The sequence below is a fragment of the Girardinichthys multiradiatus genome, chromosome 10, assembly GCF_021462225.1.
Source record: "Girardinichthys multiradiatus isolate DD_20200921_A chromosome 10, DD_fGirMul_XY1, whole genome shotgun sequence".
NCBI lineage: Eukaryota > Metazoa > Chordata > Actinopteri > Cyprinodontiformes > Goodeidae > Girardinichthys > Girardinichthys multiradiatus.
In genome coordinates, this window is record NC_061803.1 from 18,836,617 (window position 1) to 18,861,237 (window position 24,621).

The following is a 24,621-nucleotide window of genomic DNA, read 5'->3' on the forward strand; positions in this document are numbered from 1 at the left end:
GGTACTGCTGGTAGGATTTAGATGATGTTTGGATTAAAAGAAAGCTTTGTCAGAATGATCAAAAGATTTTTAAATATTCAGAGGTCATATTTTAAATGTCAGTGCAAATTATTTTTGACCTGTATACTGTTTAATTATTAGAAAAATCAAATTTTACTGATTCGTTCTATTGAAAAAAATTTATAAATTTCATAGAAAGTAGGTGATCTCAGAAAAAAAGGTAAAAGACCAAGAAAGGAACTCTCTACATTTAGCTTGATACTTATGATAGAGCTTGCTAAAGAACATAATCAGGATCCACCTCCTGTTTCCCCCATGAGTACAGTTATATGACACATCAAGATATCACCAGCTTTTAAAATCACTCTCCGCATCCACCATGGTTCAGCCTTTCAACCTTGTTGTTGTAACGGGTTGTTCAGAAGGCCTGAAATTTCAGCTGGACATAACTGATAAGTTTTGAAAGTTTTGTTGATCTTTCTGGAAGACATTTGGCAGGAAACCAACAGCGGTGGGCACAGGAACCTCTGGATACAGACAGACTGGTTAGTGGCTGAGCGAAGAACTGAGAATATGGCAAAACAGAAATAAAGCCACTAACCTTTTCAGAATCTGCGAGAGGATCAGGAAAGTAAATTTCAGCTCCTCAGTGTGATCATTAGGAGGCAGCAGGCCAACGTAAGACTGGCTGCCCAGTTTGCAAACCCAGTGACTGAGCAGAAGGCAGTGGTCAGGGGACAGAAACAGGGTCAGAGCCGGGAGGACAGAATCAGTCGACAGTATCCGAGGGTGAGGCTTGAATCGTGGGTCGGGGGAAAACAGAAGCGAGGTAATGAACGGGGAGGCAGATACAGGCATACGGATCCAAGGGTTAGGCAGAGAGAGTTGGTCAGGAGGCAGAAGCAAGGTCGTTTGTCCAGAAAGCATTAGGCAATGAAGTATCCGACGTGGGCAAGGCAGAGCAGGGAAATCCGTGAATCAAAACGAGATCAGATCAGGCAGACCGGCAAGGAAGGAACACTGGCTACTACTCACACATAGGCTTTCGAAAATCTGGCACTGGTTGTCTGTCAGAGAGCTGTATATAAAGGCAGAAGCACAGGTGGAGCAGATGTGGAGAAATTAGGGAGCTGGCTGGGAAGGAGCAGGTGAAACCAATCCTCCTAAAAACTGCCACCCATAGCAGGCAGACAGAGGTGATGCAGATAACCAGTGCAGAATCATAACAGTTGTTCATCATTTGCATGGATATGACAGACGCAGAACTCCAGACACAACCCTGAACACTACTCTATACACACAAATGCTCCTTCAACATCGAGCCTGACCGACGGAGGGAAAATGGACTTAAGACCCACAAAGCAAAAGCAGAGTATTTTGCAAATTAGTAGAGTGATATGTGATTAGATGATACCCAAACACTCCAAACCAAAATTCAAAAATAGCGTGATATGCCCAAAAGCACCTAACTGAGCTGGAGCTATGTCAGTTTCACTTTTATCCAAATATTTAGTCTATATATTTTTGTTTGTTTGTTTTTATTTAGTGGGTTCAACCACACTGCAGCAAAGTAGATTTTAAAACATTCTTCTAAGGGCACACTCTGTAACAACTGAAATGCTACAAAAGAAAAAAATTTAATATATAAGTCTGTTTGCAGTTAGTTTACCCACAACATGTGGTTTGGCATTTATGGTTACTACAAGCTAATGCTACACATGTGTTACATGAAAGGAAAGTTAAAATAATGACTATATAATCAGACTGCAGCTGCGGTTTTAACACCCTTGTTCCTTTTGCTCAGACACGCAGAAAAAAGTACTTGCGTCGAAGCTAATCATTGTGCCTAACATCTGGAAGCAATTTTTTATTCAACATTATTTACAGACATTTTGTACTGAGGACAGACAAAAAATTTAAACTACTGCAAAAAAATGCACTTTTTGTGTCATAAAAGGCATTTTAAAAATTACTTATTCGCATTGAAAATCAATAAAGAAACTAATTATTATTTATTTACATTTCACACCTCCAGGATTCTGTGCCTATTAAATTATATATTCACTAATATGTAATATAGGAAACACTAAAAATGTATTGTGTAGCAAAACAACAATTTTTGGCTGGATGTGGAGCTATGAACAGGATAAGTATCTGTGTGGTCTTTCGATGTACAGTAATCAAATGTTTTCTGAAAATAACTCTAGAACTCTATGAAACAGACTTGTTTACACGTGATTTTGATCTGCTTACAGGAAAATAAGTCTTCATGTTCTGAAAATAACTTTTCAGAACATGCATTCCTGTCATCTCCCTTTGGAAAATCCAAAATAGCACTAATTAAAGTGACTCAAGGATGCAGTATTCAACAAAAGTAGATAATTTACCCTAGTTCACTGTTCTGTAGAACCACCCACATAGTGATCAGATCTGACTCAGCAGTACTGTACACTGTGCTCTGTTAATCCTGACCCTTCTGACGAATATTTGGATGCCCACATCAGTAAATACCAGGTTCGTATTACAGTAAATATTACTCCATGACTCAGAGATGCAGTCCCTTTTAAAATTTAAAATATAGCCTTTAAATCTACAACATGCAACTGACATAACTGCAAATAAAAGTGAGAGAAAAACAAGTCATAGACTCGGCTGGTTTTAATGCAGTTTTTTTCACGTTAATATGAAAATCCATTGGGAGACTGTAATTGTATTGATTGCAACCATTAATTAGAGCGGAGCAGTGTAATCTACAAATAGATGTTGAAATAATTCCCTTTAACTGTTTGAGAGTGGAGCGAGGCCAATCAATCAACTGGGGCGATAATCCCTGGTGAGCCCGACACTTGACTGAGAACAAATAACTAATCAGTGATTACAGCTTATAACAATCATGCGGCAAGATATCGCTGTGAGAACAAGGCGCTCATTATACCGGATCGAGTAAAAAAACATAAAGCATCTTATGTGTCTTAAGTGTATTACGAAAACATGCATCAAGACAAACGTGTATTTACATATTGTTTTGTACAAAACCTACAGGAAATTTAGTGTCCTTAATTTATCTAATCAGCAGATATTTGGAAACAAAAACAAGTAGCCCCTGCACTGTCCTAATAGGTGCCAACTCACTTAGTTCCTTCCAGGAAGCATTAAATTAAATTGTGGCTACATTATGTAATAAATTATAATGTTTCCGTCACAGATGACTCCCCAGCACAACATATAGTATCATTTGTTGTGGAAAACATATTCTATTATCCCATCATTATCATGATAATCCTGGTACAAGGCAATGTTTTTCAAATCTGCAAATTTACCGTTTCCTGTTGTTTTGTCAGCAAAATACATTGTGCAAAGGTTTTCAACCACATTTAATTTATTTGCATATAAAGAGGAAGATTTACATGTAATGGATTGGAGTCATCTCAGTTTTTCAAAGTTCTTCCAATGGTTACCTTGGGTCTTTGGCTGCTTTTGAACTCATTTTCTGTCTGTGTAGCTAACCATGGCAGCACACTATACTCCATGCACTTAAAAAAGGCTGCACAATATATCAAACTGCAGTTATGATCACAATATAACTTGTTGCAATGCAACAGTTGATGGGACTGTTGGAATGGAATATTTGCAAGGCTAAGGTGCTTTATCATGCGTTCATGTTCTCCATGCCAATAATAAATCTGGCCAGTTGGATTAACCTTCAGTGGCCCTGATGCAATCACCACGAATAGACGCAAGAGGTCAGGGACAGTGTTGACGACATCATGAAAATGTGGGTAATTGCAACAAATATTACTTAAGTATTTAAAGATAACAGCACAATCGTACGTTTTACTAATTTGTTCAATCCTTCTTAAACATTTGGAAAGTGAACAAGAGGAGACCAAAAAAGGGGTGTCAACAAATATTTCTCTGATGTATGCTCTGATGAAGGTCTCTCCGACCGAAAGCTCACATTAACAAGCGAAAACGTGTACAGAAATCCTGTTTGCCTTTCAACAAATATTTCCCTGATAATCATAAGGTGCTGGAAAGAAAACGAGTATAAAAGCAACCTAAGTCAAAAAAACAAAACAATAAACCTTTATAAAGCCAGGGGAACTATTGAGAAAGACCACTTCAAAAGATTGCAAAGAAGTAATTAATAATTAAAAGTACTAATTGCATCACTAATTAACATTAAAAGTACTGATTGATGACACTGTATCAGTATGACTTACAACATTATAGTTGCTAAAAATATAATTACTTGTTGGGACCACAGCCATGGTTACAACATGAAAGGCCAGTACAGACTTTTCTGGAACTTTCAAAATAAATTGCATTAACCTACTTCCGGCACAGCCAAGAAACGGGGTAACTGCGGACTTCCTTTGACGTCACTGTCCAAAAAAAAGCACCGCTCTTGCTACATCCTGTCTCTTCTACACGGGTCACCCTGGGGCCTGGACAGAGAGACGCGCGCTAATGTTTCTTTGCCGGCACACATAGGCTTTCGAAAATCTGGCACTGGTTGTCTGTCAGAGAGCTGTATATAAAGGCAGAAGAACAGGTGGAGCAGATGTGGAGAAATTAGGGAGCTGGCTGGGAAGGAGCAGGTGAAACCAATCCTCCTAAAAACTGCCACGCTTAGCAGGCAGACAGAGGTGATGCAGATAACCAGTGCAGAATCATAACAGTTGCTCATCATTTGCATGGATATGACAGACGCAGAACTCCAGACACATTCCTGAACACTACTCTATACACAGAAATGCTCCTTCAACATCGAGCCTGACCGACGGAGGGAAAATGGACTTAAGACCCACAAAGCAAAAGCAGAGTATTTTGCAAATTAGTGGAGTGATATGTGATTGGATTATACCCAAACACTCCAAACCAAAATTCAAAAATAGCGTGATATGCCCAAAAGCACATAACTGAGCTGGAGCTATGTAAGTTTCACTTTTATCCAAATATTTAGTCTATATATTTTTGTTTGTTTGTTTTTATTTAGTGGGTTCAACCACACTGCAGCAAAGTAGATTTTAAAACATTCTTCTAAGGGCACACTCTGTAACAACTGAAATGCTACAAAAGAAAAAAATTAAATATATAAGTCTGTTTGCAGTTAGTTTACCCACAACATGTGGTTTGGCATTTATGGTTACTACAAGCTAATGCTACATATGTGTTACATGAAAGGAAAGTTAAAATAATGACTATAATCAGACTGCAGCTGCGGTTTTAACACCCTTGTTCCTTTTGCTCAGACACGCAGAAAAAAGTAGACATAACAGACATAACTCTTCAACTGGATCCGAGGGTGCCATGCGATCATCGATCATATGCACTGAGTTAAGTACGAATGAATTACTGTCCATGTATCCAGTAGATTCATTCATGAACGGCGTGATTAAGGCACAAGCGTTGCTTGACTTTCTCTCTGAGATCTACAGAAAGCAAACTGTGTTCCAGAGAGTTCCCAGCAGAGACCCTGTCTCTACAACGCTGAGTGGAGTAGTTTCCCGATCTGAAGGAGGACCACATCAACAAGGTAACGTGCAGTTTTGGCCGGCCGACAGAACAGCCGCCACCCTCTGCAGCTAAGGTTAGCTGTAGCTAACCGTTTGTTCAAAGTGGATGTTTCTTCAAACTTCGTCACCCCAGATGACGTTTCCTCAGTACAGTTCATGAGGTTAGGCTGGGCAGAGAGAAGTGATTTAGGATGAAATGATCTAAACGTTTTTCATTTTATGAAGTTTGGTTTTGTTTGTGAAACTCTGCTATCTTAGTGCTAGCAGGCTATCTGCAGCACACGTGCTCAGTTTTGTGTTCTGTGTTTGTGTGTTTTTAAAGTTAAGACAAACTTCATTTAAAGGGTGATTTTAAACACAGAATATTGATCATAAAGCGCCATCCGCGCTTATGCATTTTAACCCTTTTATTAACCCTGGTATGCGTTTGATTCTGGTGCTAAGCCATAAGCTTCTTTTGTTAGCTTTAACTGCTAACAGCTAAAAACACTTGCCTGCATATGTAAGCCCATTTCTCCAGAAAGATTTGGTCCTTTTCCAAACTATTTCCCTAAATATTTTACTATTTCCTTAATAATATTTCTTTAAATATTATTTTAATAAATAAAGGCAGCTAAGGAGACACCGTTGAGAATTAGTCATCCAGAAGGTTGGTTTTATTCAGCAGATCATTCTTTAAAATATTATTTTAATAAAATATTTTATCTGATCTTGCATTGTGAATGGTTGCCTAAACGCTTGCTGATTATTGCCTAAGTTAGTTCCAAGACTAACTTAACTTCACTTCCAGATTCTTCAAGATAATCCTTGGTTCTCAAACATAAACATTGCATGGTAATGTTGCATCACTCTTTTGGTCATGATTTTCAATCATCTTTAATCAACTTGTTTATATTGTACATCGCCCATGAGTCTTTGTTATTCTTTAATTCTGCTTGGTAGTTTAGTTGGATTGTTTTAGCATAGTAAGGAGTTTGTTGATTGAAATATGTTTGACTTTGAGTTGACTTATTTTCGTTAATAAATTCTTGTATTTTAAGAAATTGTGTGAATTCATTCCATGTGTGTGCAGAGTTTATGCTGTTCAATAATGTCAGAGCTTGGCTCACCCTTTTCGATTTTGTCCTAATACCACTGCCTTACTGGGCTGGTATTCACAGGACAACTCTTAACGGACCAAAATATTATTTGATGAAATATAAGGTACTAATAATAAATAATATATTCAGATTCATAGTCACAACACACTAAATCATTATCAGTCAATTTAAGCTCAGTAAACTGCCTAGGCGAAGGTGGTCTAAAGTGGAAAGTCTCATCAAGAGTTTGCATTTTTTAGCATTATTTGTTACACAGTTCCAAAAAATCAAAAAAATGAGAGAAATTGTGTTTATACCATGTATTGGGCAGAGATTTATGCAAATAAAAGATTCCCCTATTGGTCTGAAACTCAGTTTCTCAAAGGAAACTCATTGGTTTTAGGTACAGTCAATCCTGTTTGGCATGCATATCTACTGAGCACATGCAGAACTACAGTGCGAAAATCTATGTTCATGACACTCAACATAAAAATTTAACTCCCGGCTACCAGTACAGTCAATTATTTGGTAACATTATGATTTCTCATTGAGCTATAGTACTAACCAAGAGTGAAAGCTGGACCGAGCTTTATATCAGCAGTTTTCAACAACAATAAGAAACACAAGTAGCTCTACGCTGAACTGGATTACTCACATGAAATGACCTCTAGCCAAATGTAAACAACATTGGTACGGCTATGTACAGTGCATAAAAACAACTCAAGAGTGATTTAAACATGTTTTATTATCAATTATCAGCACAGTCTTATTCAAAAATTCCTATAAAAAAACAAAAGAGAACATTTTCGGGTTGTTTTTTTTACAATCTATCTTTCCATCCACTATCCATCTATGATTATCCTTTATTAATTGATAAATCTAACCAAATCTCCAGTATGATCTGTACTAAACACTTTTTGAAATGGTAGAACATGGTGACAAAGAAAATAAACAGCGAATGCATGCTATAGTAGCAGCTGCTACAGCTATATTATAATGCAATGGATGACATAAAACACAGGCTAATTTCCTCTACATGTTACATATAATTGGTACTGTAATCCCTTTGGGAAGAATGATCAAATAATTTTTTACAACAATTGTGACAGCAATAATCATACTCACATGAAAGGTGAAGATTTTAACAAAATGTTTTGTTGTATTTGTTTTAGAATGAAACTTTTATTTTAGCTGTATTTTAACTGCGGGAATTTCTCCCAGGGACTAGAGATTTTAAGTGCTCTTTGCCTGATCCCCTTTATTAACCCTGCAGGAAACAAGAGAAACATGAAGATTAGAGCGGGATCAATTACCCATAAAACAGCCATGGGAGGGAAGAAGTACTACTAATGTCATCCTGATCATTCAGAGTGGGGCATGAAGTGCTACATATTTCTGATTGGTTAAGTGCTCCCAGCACCTGATTTCTCACTAGGTTGTCTCACTTTTAGTCTTAGCAGCTGCTCCTAAAATCTGTTAACTTCAAGCTGAATCACAAGAACAGTTGTTGCTGATGATAAATACAACACTAAATACTGTTATTTGGGATCTCTCTGAATGCTGTGGTCAGGGTGCAGCATCAATTGGTAAATAATCTGTCATCTCTGACCATCTCACAGCTCTTGGATATAAACAAAACTGTGTGACATAAGCTAGGGGCACAATCCAAACAGGATGGATACTACAGAAGGAGAAAGGAGGGGAGATTACACCACTATCAACTTTAGAGTTATATTTTATGTAGTAGTTTGTATTTATAGTGTCTTTATTCACACAGAAAACAAAAAATGCTTTGGTGAGAAATACAAGTATCACATCAGAAAAAAGCACAAGACCGAACGAAGATGCTGGCTGAAGATGACAAGAGAGTGTTATCCATCCATACATCCATCCATCCATCCATCCATCCATCCATCCATCCTTGCAGGATGAATTTTATTATCCAAAGTAAAATTAGTCCTGTAACAACTTGAGGAATAACCCATTACTCCAAAAGCAACATGAAAGCCAGCTTAGAATTTTTAAATGCACTCAAAGACAAATACAGTGCCTTGCGAAAGTAATCGGCCCCCTTGAACTGGTCAACATCTTGCCACATTTCAGGCTTCAAACAAAAAAATATTAAATTCTAATTTTTTGTGGAGAATCAACAACAAGTGGGACACAATCGTGAAGTGGAATGAAATTTATTGGATGTGTCAAACTTGTTTAACAAATAAAAAACTGAAAAGTGGGCCGTGCAATATTATTCGGCCCCTTTACTTTCAGTGCAGCAAACTCACTCCAGAAGTTCAGTGAGGATCTCTGAATGATCCAATGTTGTCCCAAATGACTGATGATGATAAATAGAATCCACCTATGTGTAATCAAGTCTCCGTATAAATGAAACTGCTCTGTGATAGTCTCAGGGTTCTGTTCAAAGCGTGGAGAGCATCATGAAGACCAAGGAACACACCAGGCAGGTCCGAGATACTGTTGTGGAGAAGTTTAAAGCCGGATTTGGATACAAAAAGATTTCCCAAGCTTTAAACATCCCAAGGAGCACTGTGCAAGCAATCATATTGAAATGGAAGGAGTATCAGACCACTGCAAATCTACCAAGACCCGGCCGTCCCTCTAAACTTTCATCTCGAACAAGGAGAAGACTGATCAGAGATGCAGCCAAGAGGCCCATGATCACTCTGGATGTACTGCAGAGATCTACAGCTGAGGTGGGAGAGTGTGTCCATAGGACAACAATCAGTTGTACACTGCACAAATCTGGCCTTTATGGAAGAGTGGCAAGAAGAAAGCCATTTCTCAAAGATATCCATAAAAAGTCACCTGGGAGACCCAACAAACATGTGGAAGAAGGTGCTCTGGTCAGATGAAACCAAAATCGAACTGTTTGGCCACAATACAAAACGATATGTTTGGTCTAAAAGCAACACAGCTCATCACCCTGAACACACCATCCCCACTGTCAAACATGGTGGTGGCAGCATCATGGTTTGGGCCTGCTTTTCGTCAGCAGGGACAGAGAAGATGGTCAAAATTGATGGGAAGATGGATGGGGCCAAATACAGGACCATTCTGGAAGAAAACCTGTTGGAGTCTGCAAGAGACCTGAGACTAGGACGGAGATTTATCTTCCAACAAGACAATGATCCAAAACATAAAGCCAAATCTACAAGGGAATGGTTCACAAATAAACGTATCCAGGTGTTGGAATGGCCAAGTCAAAGTCCAGACCTGAATCCAATCGAGAATCTGTGGAAAGAGCTGAAGACTGCTGTTCACGAACGCTCTCCATCCAACCTCACTGAGCTCCAGCTGTTTTGCAAGGAAGAATGGGCAAGAATTTCAGTCTCTCGATGTGCAAAACTGATAGAGACAAACCCCAAGCGACCTGCAGCTGTAATTGCAGCAAAGGGTGGCGCTACAAAGTATTAATGCAAGGGGGCCGAATAATATTGCACGCCCCACTTTTCATTTCTTTATTTGTTAAAAACTTTTGACACATCCAATAAATTTCATTCCACTTCACGATTGTGTCCCACTTGTTGTTGATTCTTCACAAAAAATTTGAATTTTATATCTTTATGTTTGGAGCCTGAAATGTGGCAAGAGGTTGACCAGTTCAAGGGGGCCGAGTACTTTTGCAAGGCACTGTACGTTCACTTTTGGAAACATGTTCTGTGGTATAATCAGTATAAACTTGAAGTGATTTGCTTTAATGACCATCATTGCATTTGGAGGAAAAAGGGGGAAGCCTGGAAACTGGGGAATATCACCAAAGTGTGAAGTACAGGGGTGGTAGCATTATGTTGTGAGGGTGTTTTGCTGCAGGGGAGAACAGTGCAATTCACAAAGCAGATGCCAACATGAGGACAGAACACATTTTAGAAATGTTTCAGGAAGTTAAAGCTTAGTTAAAAATGAGTCTTTCAAATGGAAAATGCCCCCAATAACATGGTCAAATTAACTACAAATTGGTTTAAGGACAACAAAGTCAAAATTTTAGAGCAGAACTGAAAAGACAGGAGCAAGCAGCGTGGCCTAAAAAAATCTGACTCAGTTAACCCAAGACTATCAGGAGGAATGGGCCAAAATTCTAGCAAACTGTTGTTAGACGTTTGTGGAAAGAAACCTGAAAAATCTTTCCAAAGTCATACAGTTAAAAGGGAAATTCTACCAAATACAACAGAAATGTATGTAAACCTTGCTAAAGAAAGTAAAAAAAAAAAATCTAAGACATTCTCTCTCATTATTCTGGGAGTTCGCAAACAGAAGTAATTTTGTTCATTCCAATAAAGGTATGAGATACTATATTGTATGTAAGCTTTTTCAAATTGTTTAATAAAAATAATAAAAATTTCATGAAGACCACTGAAAAGGAAAACTAATACCAAAAGAAAAAGAAGAATATAAATGAAAAATATGCTTCATACCAGCCTTAAGAATCAGTTTAATAAATCGACCCTTCAAGCATCTGAAGCCACTCCTGAGAATTGTCACGCCAGCAGAGGGGATTAAATCAGAAACTCAATGATTCTCCTAAAGGTCAGTGCCTTCATTGCATTTTTATTCAATCAGAGCCTTGAGGTTGAATAGTAAGTTCTCTACAGTCCACCTCTCTGCCTGCTTAGAGTCAGTCAGGAGCTCCTCAGGAGGGCAAAGAGAGAGAGCCACTGTGGATGATCAAAGTGCAGCATCCTTTAGTCCCACTGCTGTTTGCTCTCTGGTGCATTGCTCTGCCATCACCGCTCCTCTCACCTCTGCCATCTCTGCCATGGGAGGTGTTCCAGCATGTGTCGGCAGCACTACACTCAGGCTGATACTGTCAAGCTGTGCCGGATGTGGCACTGAGTTGAATTAATTAAAGGGTGAGAAAGCCTCGGTGGTTGAGCCCAGGCACAATCTGGTGCTTGATGCGGCTCAAGAGCAGACGGGTCTTGGAGGACTTGAAGGACAGCGGATGCCATTGGGCATGTTGTCACTTGGTCAGATGAGGTGAACCAAGTGCTGATTCACCTTTAACTGCTGTAGAGACCCACTAATCTTTGATTTGAAGAATAATAGTGATTTAGTTATGAACTCAATGTAACAGGATTTTTAGGTGACTTTTTACATAAACAAAAAAAAATAGTAAGTGATGTGACAAACAGAAATATATATCAAATAGTATGGAATCTCTTATTTCTTGTAATCTTTTGATTGTAGCATATGCAACCCACAGAAGGGAACATTATGATTATTTTGCATCCACATAGTGTCATCTCCAGTATTCTAGTTTGCAGAGAACGTTTTGTAATCATTCAGTGCATGGAAGCCTAAAGACCTTGATGGGGTTTCATAAGCGTCCAGCTGGAGTCTGGAGTTTCTCTGAGTCACCCACACAGACTGTAGGTTTCGTGATTAAGAAAGCTAGACAGTTGAATCATTTAAATATTCTGTTGCAATTATTAACAATAATCTAAGGCTTCAGATGCTGATATGGTCACAGTGTGATTTTTCTACCCTAAGGTATTTTAAAGGTTCATTTTGGTGTTATAAGGACCTTAAAGGATTTATTGGAGCCTTGCATGAAAAATGTCTTCTCCTTGCCAAAGTTTAGCTGACGATCGTCATTTAAATACATCATTGCCACACATCATCCTTGAATTTCGTCCTGATATTTTTGGCCCAAATCTTCTCCATGCGTTCTCCTCATTGGAGCAACATCTCCGACCAGAATGTCTGGATGTAAGAGAGACTTTTGAAGCTGGTCACCTACAGTGATATGTCAGACTAAAGATGCGAGTGAAGCTTCAATTACAGCCAAGAGATGTGCCGTCTCCACGGAAACAGTAAGACTGTTTGGGAAATTCTTCGTTTTGTGTTGGTCAGCATTACCTGTTTATCTGCCTGCAAATATTACTCAGACTTTTACAACATTTCAAAGGGGACTTTATTTTCCCTTGTCAGCTCCCGGGGAACCTAATCAGGCTCAACAATTTTAGCCAACAGATCAAAAAGCATTGGCTTCTGGCTGCTGCATTCAGGTGGTAGAGTCAGAATCTGACATAAAGGGCATAAAAGCATGAATCTATCCTGCTTCAAATCAAAGGTTAAGCCTTTTGATGGTGGCATAATGGTGTAGGGGATATTTTCTTGTCACACCTTGGGCCCCTTAGAACCAGCTGAGCATCATTTGAACCCCACAGCCTACCCAAAAATTACTGCTGACTATGTCCATCCCTTTTTGACCGCAGAGTACCACAAGTCTGCTTCCAGCAGGATAATGCATGTCACAATGCTCAAATCATCTCAAACTGCTTTCACTGAGTTCACTGTATTCCAGTAGCCTCCTCAGTCACCAGATCTCAATCCAACAGCGCACCTTTTGGATGTGGTGAATCAGAAGAATCATAACATGGATGTCGAGTCGATAAATCTGCAGAAACTGTGTAATGCTATCATGAACAACATTTCTGAGCAATGCTTATAACACCTTCTTGAATCTACGTAGGTCACAAAGAATGAAGTCAAAATACATTTCCAACTTGGTACTAGGTATGTGTACCCAATAAAGTGGCCAGTGGTTGCAGTATGCAAATGTGTTACAGAAGGATAATTCACATAATACACAGATTTTGGGTTCTTTACAAGCATAAGTATCTCTGTTATTGTCTTTCATTAAATTCAAATACCGTTAAGATGGGAAATACCTTTAAGACAAAAACGGGTTCAAAGCAATAAGAAAAGTACATAGAATAAACATATGGGCCCTTTAAGAGTACACATGTAGATTAATTAACTATACAAAGGAAGAATAATACTATAATACAGTGAAAACATGACGTAATGGTTTAAAAAAGGAAAATCGTCAAATGCTAATCTGAAACCTAAAGATGAAAAGCAGCCCCTACGAAAAGCTGCACCTGCCTAGTGTAATATCTCAAGCCAAATAATGACATGTGCGACGGTACAGCAAAAAGACTTCTCCCTCTGTCGGCCTCAAAAATAAGAATAGAACAAATGAGACAGCACAGCAAATCATTAATCAGACTATTCTTGGCCGTCAACATCACGGGTACGTACACAGGTGTTTACACACGCACACCCTCTGAAAAATTCACTTTGATGAAGGCAGAGCTATGGAGTCAGGCTGCCATGAACAATTACTGACAAGAAAATGAAAACAACCAAGACAAGTCAAGAAAGAAAAAAAGCTACGTTTGACCTGCTAACAATAACACGTTCCGAATTTAAAATCTTGAGTTTAAACCCTTTAAAATCACCTTTTCTCTGAATCCCTGTTGTTGAATCAGCTGGTAGAATGTAGCCAAATGCTGCTGTGATTCCTCTCAACTTGAATGTTTCTTAAAAGACTATAAATCTTTACGTATGATGTCAAAATCACACTCCCTGTGGCATATTGGGACTTATATGAAGAAGCCAAGAGTCTGGTGCACCCTAGTGGTGACTCCTGAATCAAGCTTCTTTACATCCACTATGAATACTGTCTTGCAAAAGAATTCATACCCCTTGAAGGGAGTTTGTGTGACAGAACAACACAAAGCTGTGCCCAATTGTAAAGTGGAAAGAAAAGGATACATGTTTTAAACTTTTAATTTTTAAAATCTGAAAAGTGCGGCACGCATTTGTATTTAGCCCCTTTTACCCTAATACTACAAAATATAACCCAATAGAGCCAATTGCCTTCAGAAGTCACCTAATTAGCAAATATTGTCCACCGGTGTGTAATTTAATCTCAGTATAAATTTAGCTGTTCTGGGAAGGTCTGTTAGAGAGCATTAGATAACCAATAGCCTCATGAAGACCAAGGAACACAGCAGACAGGTCAGAAAGAAAGTGGCAGAGACGTTTGCAGCTGGGTAAGGCTATAAAATATCTCAAAGAGCACTGTTCAATGCATCATCTGAAAATGGAAAGAGTTTGGCACAACTGCAAACCCACCAAGACATGGATTTGAACCTGAACGAATGAGAGGTAAGCAGAGCATTATTCAGAGAAGTAGCCAAGAGACCCTGGAGGAGCTGCAGAGATCCAAAGCTCAACAGGAAAAATCTGTAGATAAGAAAAGCAATTTTTTGTGGACCACAGAAATCTGCTCTTTACGGAGGAAGGGCAAGAAGAAAGAAACCGTAATGGCAAGAAGAGAATCTTAAACAAACTGTAACACATACCCAATATAAGAAAAAGTTACTACTTCTCTTTATGTAATCAACAGGCTCAAAACGTCAGCCTTAATAGTCCAGGGTTATAGAAATCCTCTGTGCATGTGATGGGGGAATGCAGAGTGCATGTAGTGGGTGTTGCCTCAACATCCCTGCAGTAAGCACTGTGCTGTCTGCAGGTGATTAAGGAATAGCAGAGACACACTCGTGTATTTGCATAAAACCTTGGTGTTATGGTCAAACTTATGCTAAAATACATTTATACCATTCACGTTTGCTCCTATAAATTCCTATTACCTCCCATGGGAAGTTTCCAGATTTAAAAAATCCTCAAATTTTGCAGTTCTAGAGGTTGCAAAAGTCTTGAGACTGGGGCAGGTTCCCAAACACGCAGACAGAGCTTCGATGGAAAGCTTTTTCCCAGCGCATATTCATGTTTTAGAATAGTCCAATCAAAGTCCAGACTTAAATCAAATTGAAAATATGTGGGAAGGCTTGGAGAATTGATGTTAACAAGGGCTCTCCATCCAGTCTGACTATCTATTTTACAAAGAAGAATGGGCCATCACTTTAACAAAGGCAAATCTGGTAAAGAACTACTGCAATGAATGCAAATGCATACTTTGTTTCTTCTACTTTACGACTATGCTACACTACTTTGTGTTAGTTTGTCAGAAACAATATCAATAAAGCACATTAAGGTTTGTGGTTGTAACATGACTAAATATTTAAGGGTGTGCTTGTGGATGCTCCGCTGGCATTGGGCGAGGCCTGACCGTTAATACTTCGTTTTATAATGTGTAATCTGATCCAAGGTTAGGCTTTAGATGTGCTGTGCTGCCAGGTTGTACCAAACCCACAACGTTCCCTAATATAATAGCAGAAGAAATATGACACAGTTTCATAATCCAGCTGATGGGGAGACAGACCGGAGGCAATTTCCCACATCTTCTGAATGTCAAAGATGAGTGTGAAAGGAAACAATTAGTGAGAGGGAATAAAAAAAGACAAAGGAGGACTGAGCTGACCGCAGCTTGCAGTCCATCAGCTGTTCTTTACAATGTCAATTAAATTAGACTTTAGTGATTACAAAAATTGTAGTGTTTACTCCAAGCTTTAATATTCTGTTCAGAATTAGTGGGTAAGTTATCTAGTAAATGTTTACTGCTCATTAAGAACAAGCCCCTTCTTCCCACTTGGACACTTAAAAACTCACAAAATCTGTCCTGAATTAGTGTGCCAGGGACTGACTTCGCTCCGTACCCACAGGGGTACAATTAGAGGAGGCAAAAAGAGTATAATGAGACTTTGAAGGAGAACGGTTACAGAAAAATACATTGAGGACTGAGGTGAACCCAACTTTGCCTATGTTTATGTTGACTGTAATTGCCCCACCAGCTTTACCTGTGAGCTTCTTCAGCGGCTGCAGCCGGACACCGATGGCCTGGTGGGCGAGCAGTGGGGAGGAGGGCAGAGAGCGCGACACGCCCTCCATGATGCGAATGTGCTGCATGCCCTCGGTCATGGAGAGCGGGGGCACAGCGTAGTCTCCCTCAAAGGCACAGTCACTGTCTATGCTGCCACCTTCAGAATAGGAGAGTGAGAGATACATTAAAAATGAATAACACTGTGATGCTGTGGGGAGGGATGCAGGATCAGAATCTGCTATAAAAACAAAGAAATGTCATGAACTAACTGATAGAGATATTTAACTGAGAAATGACATTAAAGTTGGATTAATTATTACAGATTTTTTTTTGTTAAATGACATGATAAAAACTGGGGTGGACAAGCAGATGAAAATATCCAACCATGATGAAAGAAAGTACAGTTCAGTCAGTCATTTTCTACCGCTTATTCCATAGGGGGTCGCGGGGAAGCTGGTGCTTATCACCAGCAGTCTATGGGCAGGAGGCGGGGTACACCCTGGACAGGTCGCCAGTCCATCGCAGAAAGTACAGTTCGTTTCACTTTAAATGTTTACTGAATAAGAATATCATATCCCAAATTATATAAATCTAAGTTCAGGTTTACAAAAACACAACAACTAACCAAGAAACAATTGAGCTAAAATGGAAAAAGTAGCATCCTGAAATCTATGATGAAGCCAGTTTAATCCAATCATATAGACAAATTAATATTTAAATACATACATCCTACTTTAATCCTATTTATACTGAAGTCAAGTTCAATATAATGCCAGCTGGTAAAAGGTTATCTAAGGAAGCTCAGCCCACTGGTAATTTATTCCTCCTCCTCCTCCTGAGCAACAACATTTTGTACCTGTGCGGCTCTCTCAAACAAACTGGCTAGATAAAGATTGAAAATCAGTCAAACTCACATAAAGTACAGTTAATCCTGAATAAAACAAAACTGCATGATCTGTTTTTCATTTATTTTTGTCATTTTGTTCTAAAGTTTGATTTACCTGGATAAAGTTTACCCTCAGAAACCAGCTTTTGCATTTCACAAATGTGAGTCAGAGTTAAGGCCAAAATTATTCACACCCCTGGCAGATTTAGGTTTAAAGCAATCTTAATGTTATCAGCATGCTTCTTCTGACTGCAAGTAATTTCTGCTGTATAAACTATACTATTAAAGCAGGGTGTTTCACCACTTGATTGTCCCTGGATCCTGATATCAGAACACCATCTGTATTGAGTGTAAAGGCTAGCATGACCTAAAAGCAGGAACAGCCCTGCAGGCAACACGTGCAGTTTGTATTTGCGTTGACAAACAACAGGCTGTGCAAACTCTAATCTTACTGAGAAACAATAATCCACTTTTCATATATGATAAAGCAGCATTTTGCAACCACATGAAATGCGTTCAGGAAGCTCAAAAAGGAGTAGTCATCCCCATGTGAGTTTTTCACATAAAAGCTTTTAAAATGAACAGTAATTGCAGGTTATAATTGGCCTCTCACTATCTTAATCCACTCTGTCTTGCTACAAAAGGCATAAATATAACATTTAAGGATTTAAAAAAAATTACACATGCACATTATTTAGTAGTGAAACACCTTAAACCACAGACATTTTGTAGCTTTAGATCCCTGCAGACAGGCCTGCAAAACCAACTGGTCCAGCTACAGTTTCACATCACACAGCAGCTGCAACGGTGAGACAAGAAGTCATTATCAGACACCGGTTTGTGACAAGTCCCAGAGGAAGTCTGGATGGCTGTTAGAATCAGCTGCTGCAAGAGCGAATATACATACATAAAAACCTTTGGTGTCAATATTAAACACAGACAAGCAATCCCTCTCTCTCACACACACACACACGCACACACACACACACACACACACACACACACACACACACACACACACACACACACCCACACACACACACACACACACACACACACACAAACAAACACACAATCTTTGGGGCTCTGGTGGTGCTGGACTTGCTCCAGTCATTCACTGGGAAAAGGAAAAGAAAAAAACAGCCAAGAGCTGTGTTACGTCCCAAAGTATGCAAACTGACCACATGTATGCAGACTCCGCTGGGACAGCCAGAGGGGAAACTTGGTATTCTGGTTGCAATTAACGGTAGTCCAGATCCAAGTCAATTTTATCCAACCCAAAAGAATTTAGAAAACTCAGTTATTCTATTATCAACCAATTATGCACCACAAAGGCTAAAAAAAATGCACCATTTTACTATACAGTCAAAAAAAAGTAATAAAAAGCACAGATAAATTGATTGGTTGATCGGACTTGGATGATGTTATGATTGATTGGCCCTAACTGGTGATTGGCTGGAGGGAAACTAAACCTTATCCTTTTGTCTGGTCAGTGAACACACCATGCATAGGTGCTATCAGGTACCACTCACTAGATTACTCTTCAGTGTGAAAGTTATTACTGAGGAAAGAAGTACAAGTTTTACTGTGTAGGTTCCATGACCTGAAATAAAGTCAGGAGAAAGTACAAAGATATGATAATACCAAGTTAAGGTAAGGATCTACTGTTAGCAATGCTAACTGCAAATCATATTTGTATTATGCTATATATAGTTTAAAACATTAATTCTAATCATTTGATCTTTGCTTTGAAATATTTGTGAAATTCTATGGAACTGCAGAGCTGCGTAACCCTGACTGCCCCAACTTTTGTTCATTTATGACAGTCTGTGGAACTATTAAGAGTGTTTGAAAAAAGAGATGCATAGACAAATTGGCAAGAAAAATGGGCTAAACTTATACAGATAGCACTTTCAAGTCATAAAAACTATTCAGTGCTTTTACACTACAATCATATCCATCCAAATGAATTCAGTACTCACACATCACTACAACTTGCAGTGAGGTGCCTTGTTTAAAAGCTAAACATCTGACCAAGCGGTAAATTTCATTTCTAAACGAAGTCACACAAGTAATCAGTGAGTCAAAAATGTTGAAATATAGAGTTGTAAAACGTTCTCATTTGGGGCAAAGATTATAAGGCTGGAAAGGGAACACCAGCCGCCCTTCAGCTGAGAAATCTAAAGAATGAAAGCACTGAAGGGGAAATGATGGTATACCTTAGACTAGGATAGGAGACGTGTAAAAGGGCCACTGCACACCTCGAAATAAAGCACAAAAACACCTATTCATCAAGGTGCTTAGTTCAAAACATGCACTGGAGGAGGGAGGGAACAGGCATAAGATTTTTATTGCTCACAAAATCTCCTGCAAAGCCCAGACATTTAGACCTCTGCAATAAACAGTCTGTCTCCCAGGGAAGAAGCTTAGATTTACAGACAGAATTATAGGAATATAAAATTCATACAGTTCTGTCCCTGTAAGTATAACTTCATTTCCAGTAGTCAGCTATAAAGCTGAATAAAATACAGCCCACTAAACCAAAACTCAATAGACCCCTACAACAAAAACATTAAGGGAGCAGAAATGGAGTCAAAAAAGAGGGAAGAGGAAGAAATGAAGATGTAAAGGTGTGAAAAGAAACAGCTGTTTACCTTGGCCAATGTGGCTCAGATGAGGATCCAAACTTGGCAAGCGGGGGTCTCCAAAATCATCGCTCCCACCATCTACAGACGAGGAGCAGACAGAGAAAGACAGGGAGTGAGCCCGAGGATGAAGAAAGCATGGCGAAGAAGTCTGAGCCAGCAGGAGGGCCACCTCCTCATCTCCGATCAACCAGGTGTGTGATCGGAGAACGCCCAGAAGGCTACTCACGCACAAACTATTAACACCCTTCCTCTTTTGGCCCAAACGGCCCCTGATAGTGGCAAAAGGTGACAGCAGAGCTACATTCCAGTTTTTCTGGCTCCCCATGTCTAAACCTAAAACAAATCTCAGTGAGCATCTATGTGTGGCCTGGGGTTGCTCGTGTAGATAAGAAAACAGTTTACATTACAGCCACTGTTGCATGCAGCTTTGATGGAGCTGCAGTCAAAGAGCTCAAGGGGCTCTAAGGTTCACTAAAAGGAGAACCAGCATTTAAAAAAAAGTGGGCGTTTCTCTGGATAGATACACATGAGGAGAACGAACGGAGGATCAATCAGGGCTGACAGAGCAAAGAGGCAGCTGCAATAACAAGAGGGTGAGCGATAATCACCAGTGGATTGTTTCATAAATCTTTCTACAAGGAGTATAATTTCAGATCACAGGAAAAAAAAACAAATATTGTCCAACCACATGAATAATCTGCATGTAAAGCTTTAGAAAAAGTGTGCAGGCAACCAGAGCCCAAATAAAAAAACTTTGAAAACCTTCACAAACCATGGAGAATTATTGATCTGGATACTTTCAAAGGTTACAAAAAAACTAATTGAGAGCAAAGTGCAAAGGAAGTAGTTTGGGTTTAGATAACCTCCCATTGTATTTCAATCATAGATTCCACAATCAACCTAAAACAACAAAAAAAATGCTTGAGTATTATCTCTGCCTATTCCAATTCACACAATGTTATCCAGCAGCCACTCAGTGGGTTGGATTGGCTCGCTGGTGGAAAGATCAAGCTCATCAATGGACAGATAGAATATGCTGTGAGGCATGACTGTGTGAGAACTGGGTCGACCTGACGCTGACACTAACTGCAGAGCAAGAGTTATTCAGTCATTAAACATTCCTAAGGTCCAAATTTTGCATTTTCAGAGTTAAAGTTCAACCCCCTCACCACAGGATTTAACTATGATTAATAATCACAATTTAGATCATTGGGATGGATGGATGGATGGATGGATGGATGGATGGAACCTTTAGACAATAGGTTAAGAAATAAAGTCTAGAAATATATTCCATATTCACTTTTCTTTTCCCCATGCTTATCCCAAACTACAAGACGTTTAAATCCAACTGCTGATATTTTCAGACTTTTCCAGACAAATTAGAAACACTTTAGTTATCTCCAGCTTATTTTCAAAATTTTTCAACATTTCCCATTAAGAGTGAGCCAAATTTACAGCTTTAGATGAAAAAGCAAAAATGTGCACAGCACATTTCACATATTTCATGAGTCTGTGCATTTTGCATTTAATAACATAGACAAAAAATACAGAGCTACTAACACCTCCATTACTGACATGTTTAACACCAATAACACCACCAGAAAAAAAAACTTCTCACCTTGTTTACATCATGAACCATGTCATGTTGTTAAATCAGTGCTGTGGATATCAATGTGGACCTTGAACATGACATCCAGGTGTGAAAAGATACACATGCTGACTCATTACAACAGAGAACAGGGTGAAGGGAAGGCTCCACTGAAATAAACTGTGAACAGTAGTACCTGCTGCGCATTTGATGAGCGGCCACAACAACAAACTGATTCATAGTGAAATCTCACATCCAAGGCATTAATAGGTAACTCTGCCTCAACCCAAGCGCATGCAGTGTAGTTAAAATTTATATACATACTGTATTACACTGACGGTATACTTTGCTGGAAACGAAACACTGAGTCACATTCAACCTTCTAGTGAGAAATGAGTTCATATTATCTTTTACATTGTTGTTGGAAAAGAACAAAATACCTTTATTGCCTGTACTATAGGCTGTTAATATGCTTGGGATTGGGTTAATTTTAATTCACATAAAGCTTCTCCTCCTTTCTAATTACCAGTGATCACAGAACAATGATTACATGTTCTTCATCACTGAATTTCAATCACCTGAAAGTTTAATTTTCCATCCAATATTATTTGGCCAATCAGGATTTCTTTTTTGGAGCAATAATTGCCATAAAAATATTTAAAATTAATTGTCTGTGTTTGTTTGTATATCTTTGATCTCCCTATAGCAATTTTGTCCTATTTAAACTTCTCATTAAAACTATAATATAGGACGATGTGAGAACCGCATATAATATAATTTCCCCAAACAGTCTACTTTACATGGCATTATTTTTTAATGTAAGGAACAGAAGCAGTATTACAGTACGGGCGATAGAGTAGTAGCTCCGCAATTGTTGGGTTTTATTCATTTTTTAAAAATAAATGCTAAATAATTAAAACATTAAAATTTTTCCTAGAGAATGTTGCCCTCTTTTATTACCTCTAAGATTCAATGACAGACAGAAAGCTTAAAACAACAAAACAGCAACTTTGCTATAATGTTCCTGTTATTTGCTGCTCTCGCTCACTCCTGCAGCCTGAATGAACCTCAAACATGTCTCAATATTTCTGGATAATACAGTTTCTTCTAAATAACTTCTTCCATCTATGTTCTTCCTCTGCCTTAAATTTATACACCTTGCTGATACTAAAAATCTCTAACCCTATTTGTCTAAAATAACGAAAGTACACATTGTTTAGTGTTCAGTTTGAACTTTTGATCGGTCTGAAAGTTTGTTTATAATAATTTTTTCCTCTAACAATTTTTCATATATGTTTTTTTTTTCTTTTGGTCATGGAAATGCATATATCTATTGAGAGCTATAAGTCTAAAAAGGAAAACTTTTAAAAATGCACATAAGATGGACTGTGAAAGTGAAACCAGTGTCCTTTTACTTAACAATAACAAAAGCCAATACTAGAAAGGACAGAAAATTGTAGCCTAACTGTGAAACGTCCCAAAAAATATAAGTTCAGAGAATTGCATCCTTCAGCTTAATACATTCGCACATGGACAGCACCATGATTTAGGATTTTGTTTGGTTCAGCACCTTAACTCTTCTTTTGTTCGTCTCTTTGGGAGCCTAAAGTTACCATCTCCCCTTACAAGTAGGTCTCAAAATTTCACACCGCAAAGAAAAGCAGCACACTAATTAAAACCTAGTTACTCACCATGTCACAGCAAATTTCTCTCACACTTCGTCAAAACAACTAGAAGCATGCCCATGAGTAGTAATCATTGGAGTCTAAGTAAATTTCATGCATTATTCCCATTAGCCTTGTTGGTCCTAATGAACACTTGTAAACATGCTAGATAAAGAAATGGCGATTTCATTTAAAAGTAGCCTGGAGGAGAATCACTTAACCTTTGCAGACTTACTGACAAAACTACCAAAAGATGTTTCTTACCACACACCATATCACAAGTCAGGTTAAAGTTGGGGTGTTTTATCTTCATAGGCATGTGTTTCACAAAGATTTAGGGCTAACTCATCAGAGCTTAAATGATAGTGATTCTGGATTCATTTCATAATATACATCCAGTCATGTTCAATAAATTAGATTATTGAAAAGTTTATTTATTTCAGTATGTCAATTTACAAAGTAAAATACATTATATGGATCTATTACACAAAGACTTTATTTCTATTAATTATGATGATTTCGCACTTACAGCCAATGAAAACACGGCATTTAAGATTAGAATAGTACATCCAATAAACAACATTTTTAACACAAAAATGTGGGTTTAATGAAATGAAATGTCTAATACCTGCTTAAAGGTCATTATTATCATAAAGGTAAAATCTGACAAACGAGCCTCATTGTCACATGTATTCTGATTTATAAAATATGACTGTAAATACAATTTGTAAACATAATCATAAACAAAACCTGTCTGTGTATTGAAGCAAATGCTTGTTGTGATATAGCTGTTAATTGATCTGACATTTTTGTTGAGACAGCCATCTGAAATGAACATTACAGGAGTGTGAGGAAAAAAACGATAATAACTAGAGATTACAGACAAATGAGGACAATTCTTTGTTTGAAAATGATTTTTAAATTTTTCTTGTAGTCACTGGTGACATAAAACAAATTTATGTCATGTTTTTGAAGATTTTAGCCAATATCTTCTTAGAACAATTATAGTCTCATGACCTCAGATAATGGATGTATCTAAACACATCCTTGGTACAGCATTTAATACAATATAAAACACGATTAGTAATATTTTATTGTCCACAGATGTGGAAATTTGTCTTTGGTTTTTACAGACCAAAACAACACAAAATACACACATCATCTGTGATCATCACACAATATTTCAATAAAATACGAAAAATGTTGTCAAATATGCATTGCATAAAGCAGAGGTAAAATACAAGAGCTGTATGCAAAAAATAAAAGAGGTTGGGTGATTTACCCCTGCAACATGTTTGTTTATCCTCACACTGTCATGTGAAACATGAAAAATAATAAATACAAGAAATCATTAAAAAGTCGCAACAAGCTAATTATCTTAAAATGTAACCTATGAAGCATTTAATGCTTTTTGTGTTCAAAATTGGTAGGCTTAGACTTTGGTGTAAACAATGTGAAAAGATCGATCCGTCCTGCCTTGTATCAACGGTTCAGGTAGGTGGTGGTGATGTAATGGTGTGGGGGATATTTTCCTGACACACTTTCGATACCCTTTATACCAAATTTTATAGCATAATGATTTGAATAAACTGCAATGACCTGGAATCCATAAACATGATCTTAAAACCACATTTCCTCCTTATTTGTC

The 24,621-nt window shown here is 38.3% G+C and overlaps 1 protein-coding gene across 7 annotated transcripts in view; it reads right to left on the minus strand.

Moving 5' to 3' along the window:
- tanc2b (tetratricopeptide repeat, ankyrin repeat and coiled-coil containing 2b) overlaps positions 1–24,621 on the minus strand; it is a 223,682-nt gene that overhangs the window by 102,735 nt on the left and 96,326 nt on the right. For all 7 annotated transcript variants that reach the window (XM_047377855.1, XM_047377857.1, XM_047377853.1 and 4 more), the window contains 2 exons: positions 19,728–19,799; positions 16,165–16,344 (listed from right to left, as the gene is read on the minus strand). In XM_047377855.1, the coding sequence (XP_047233811.1) occupies positions 16,165–16,344; positions 19,728–19,799 (252 nt within the window). The remainder of the gene's footprint in view (positions 1–16,164; positions 16,345–19,727; positions 19,800–24,621) is intronic.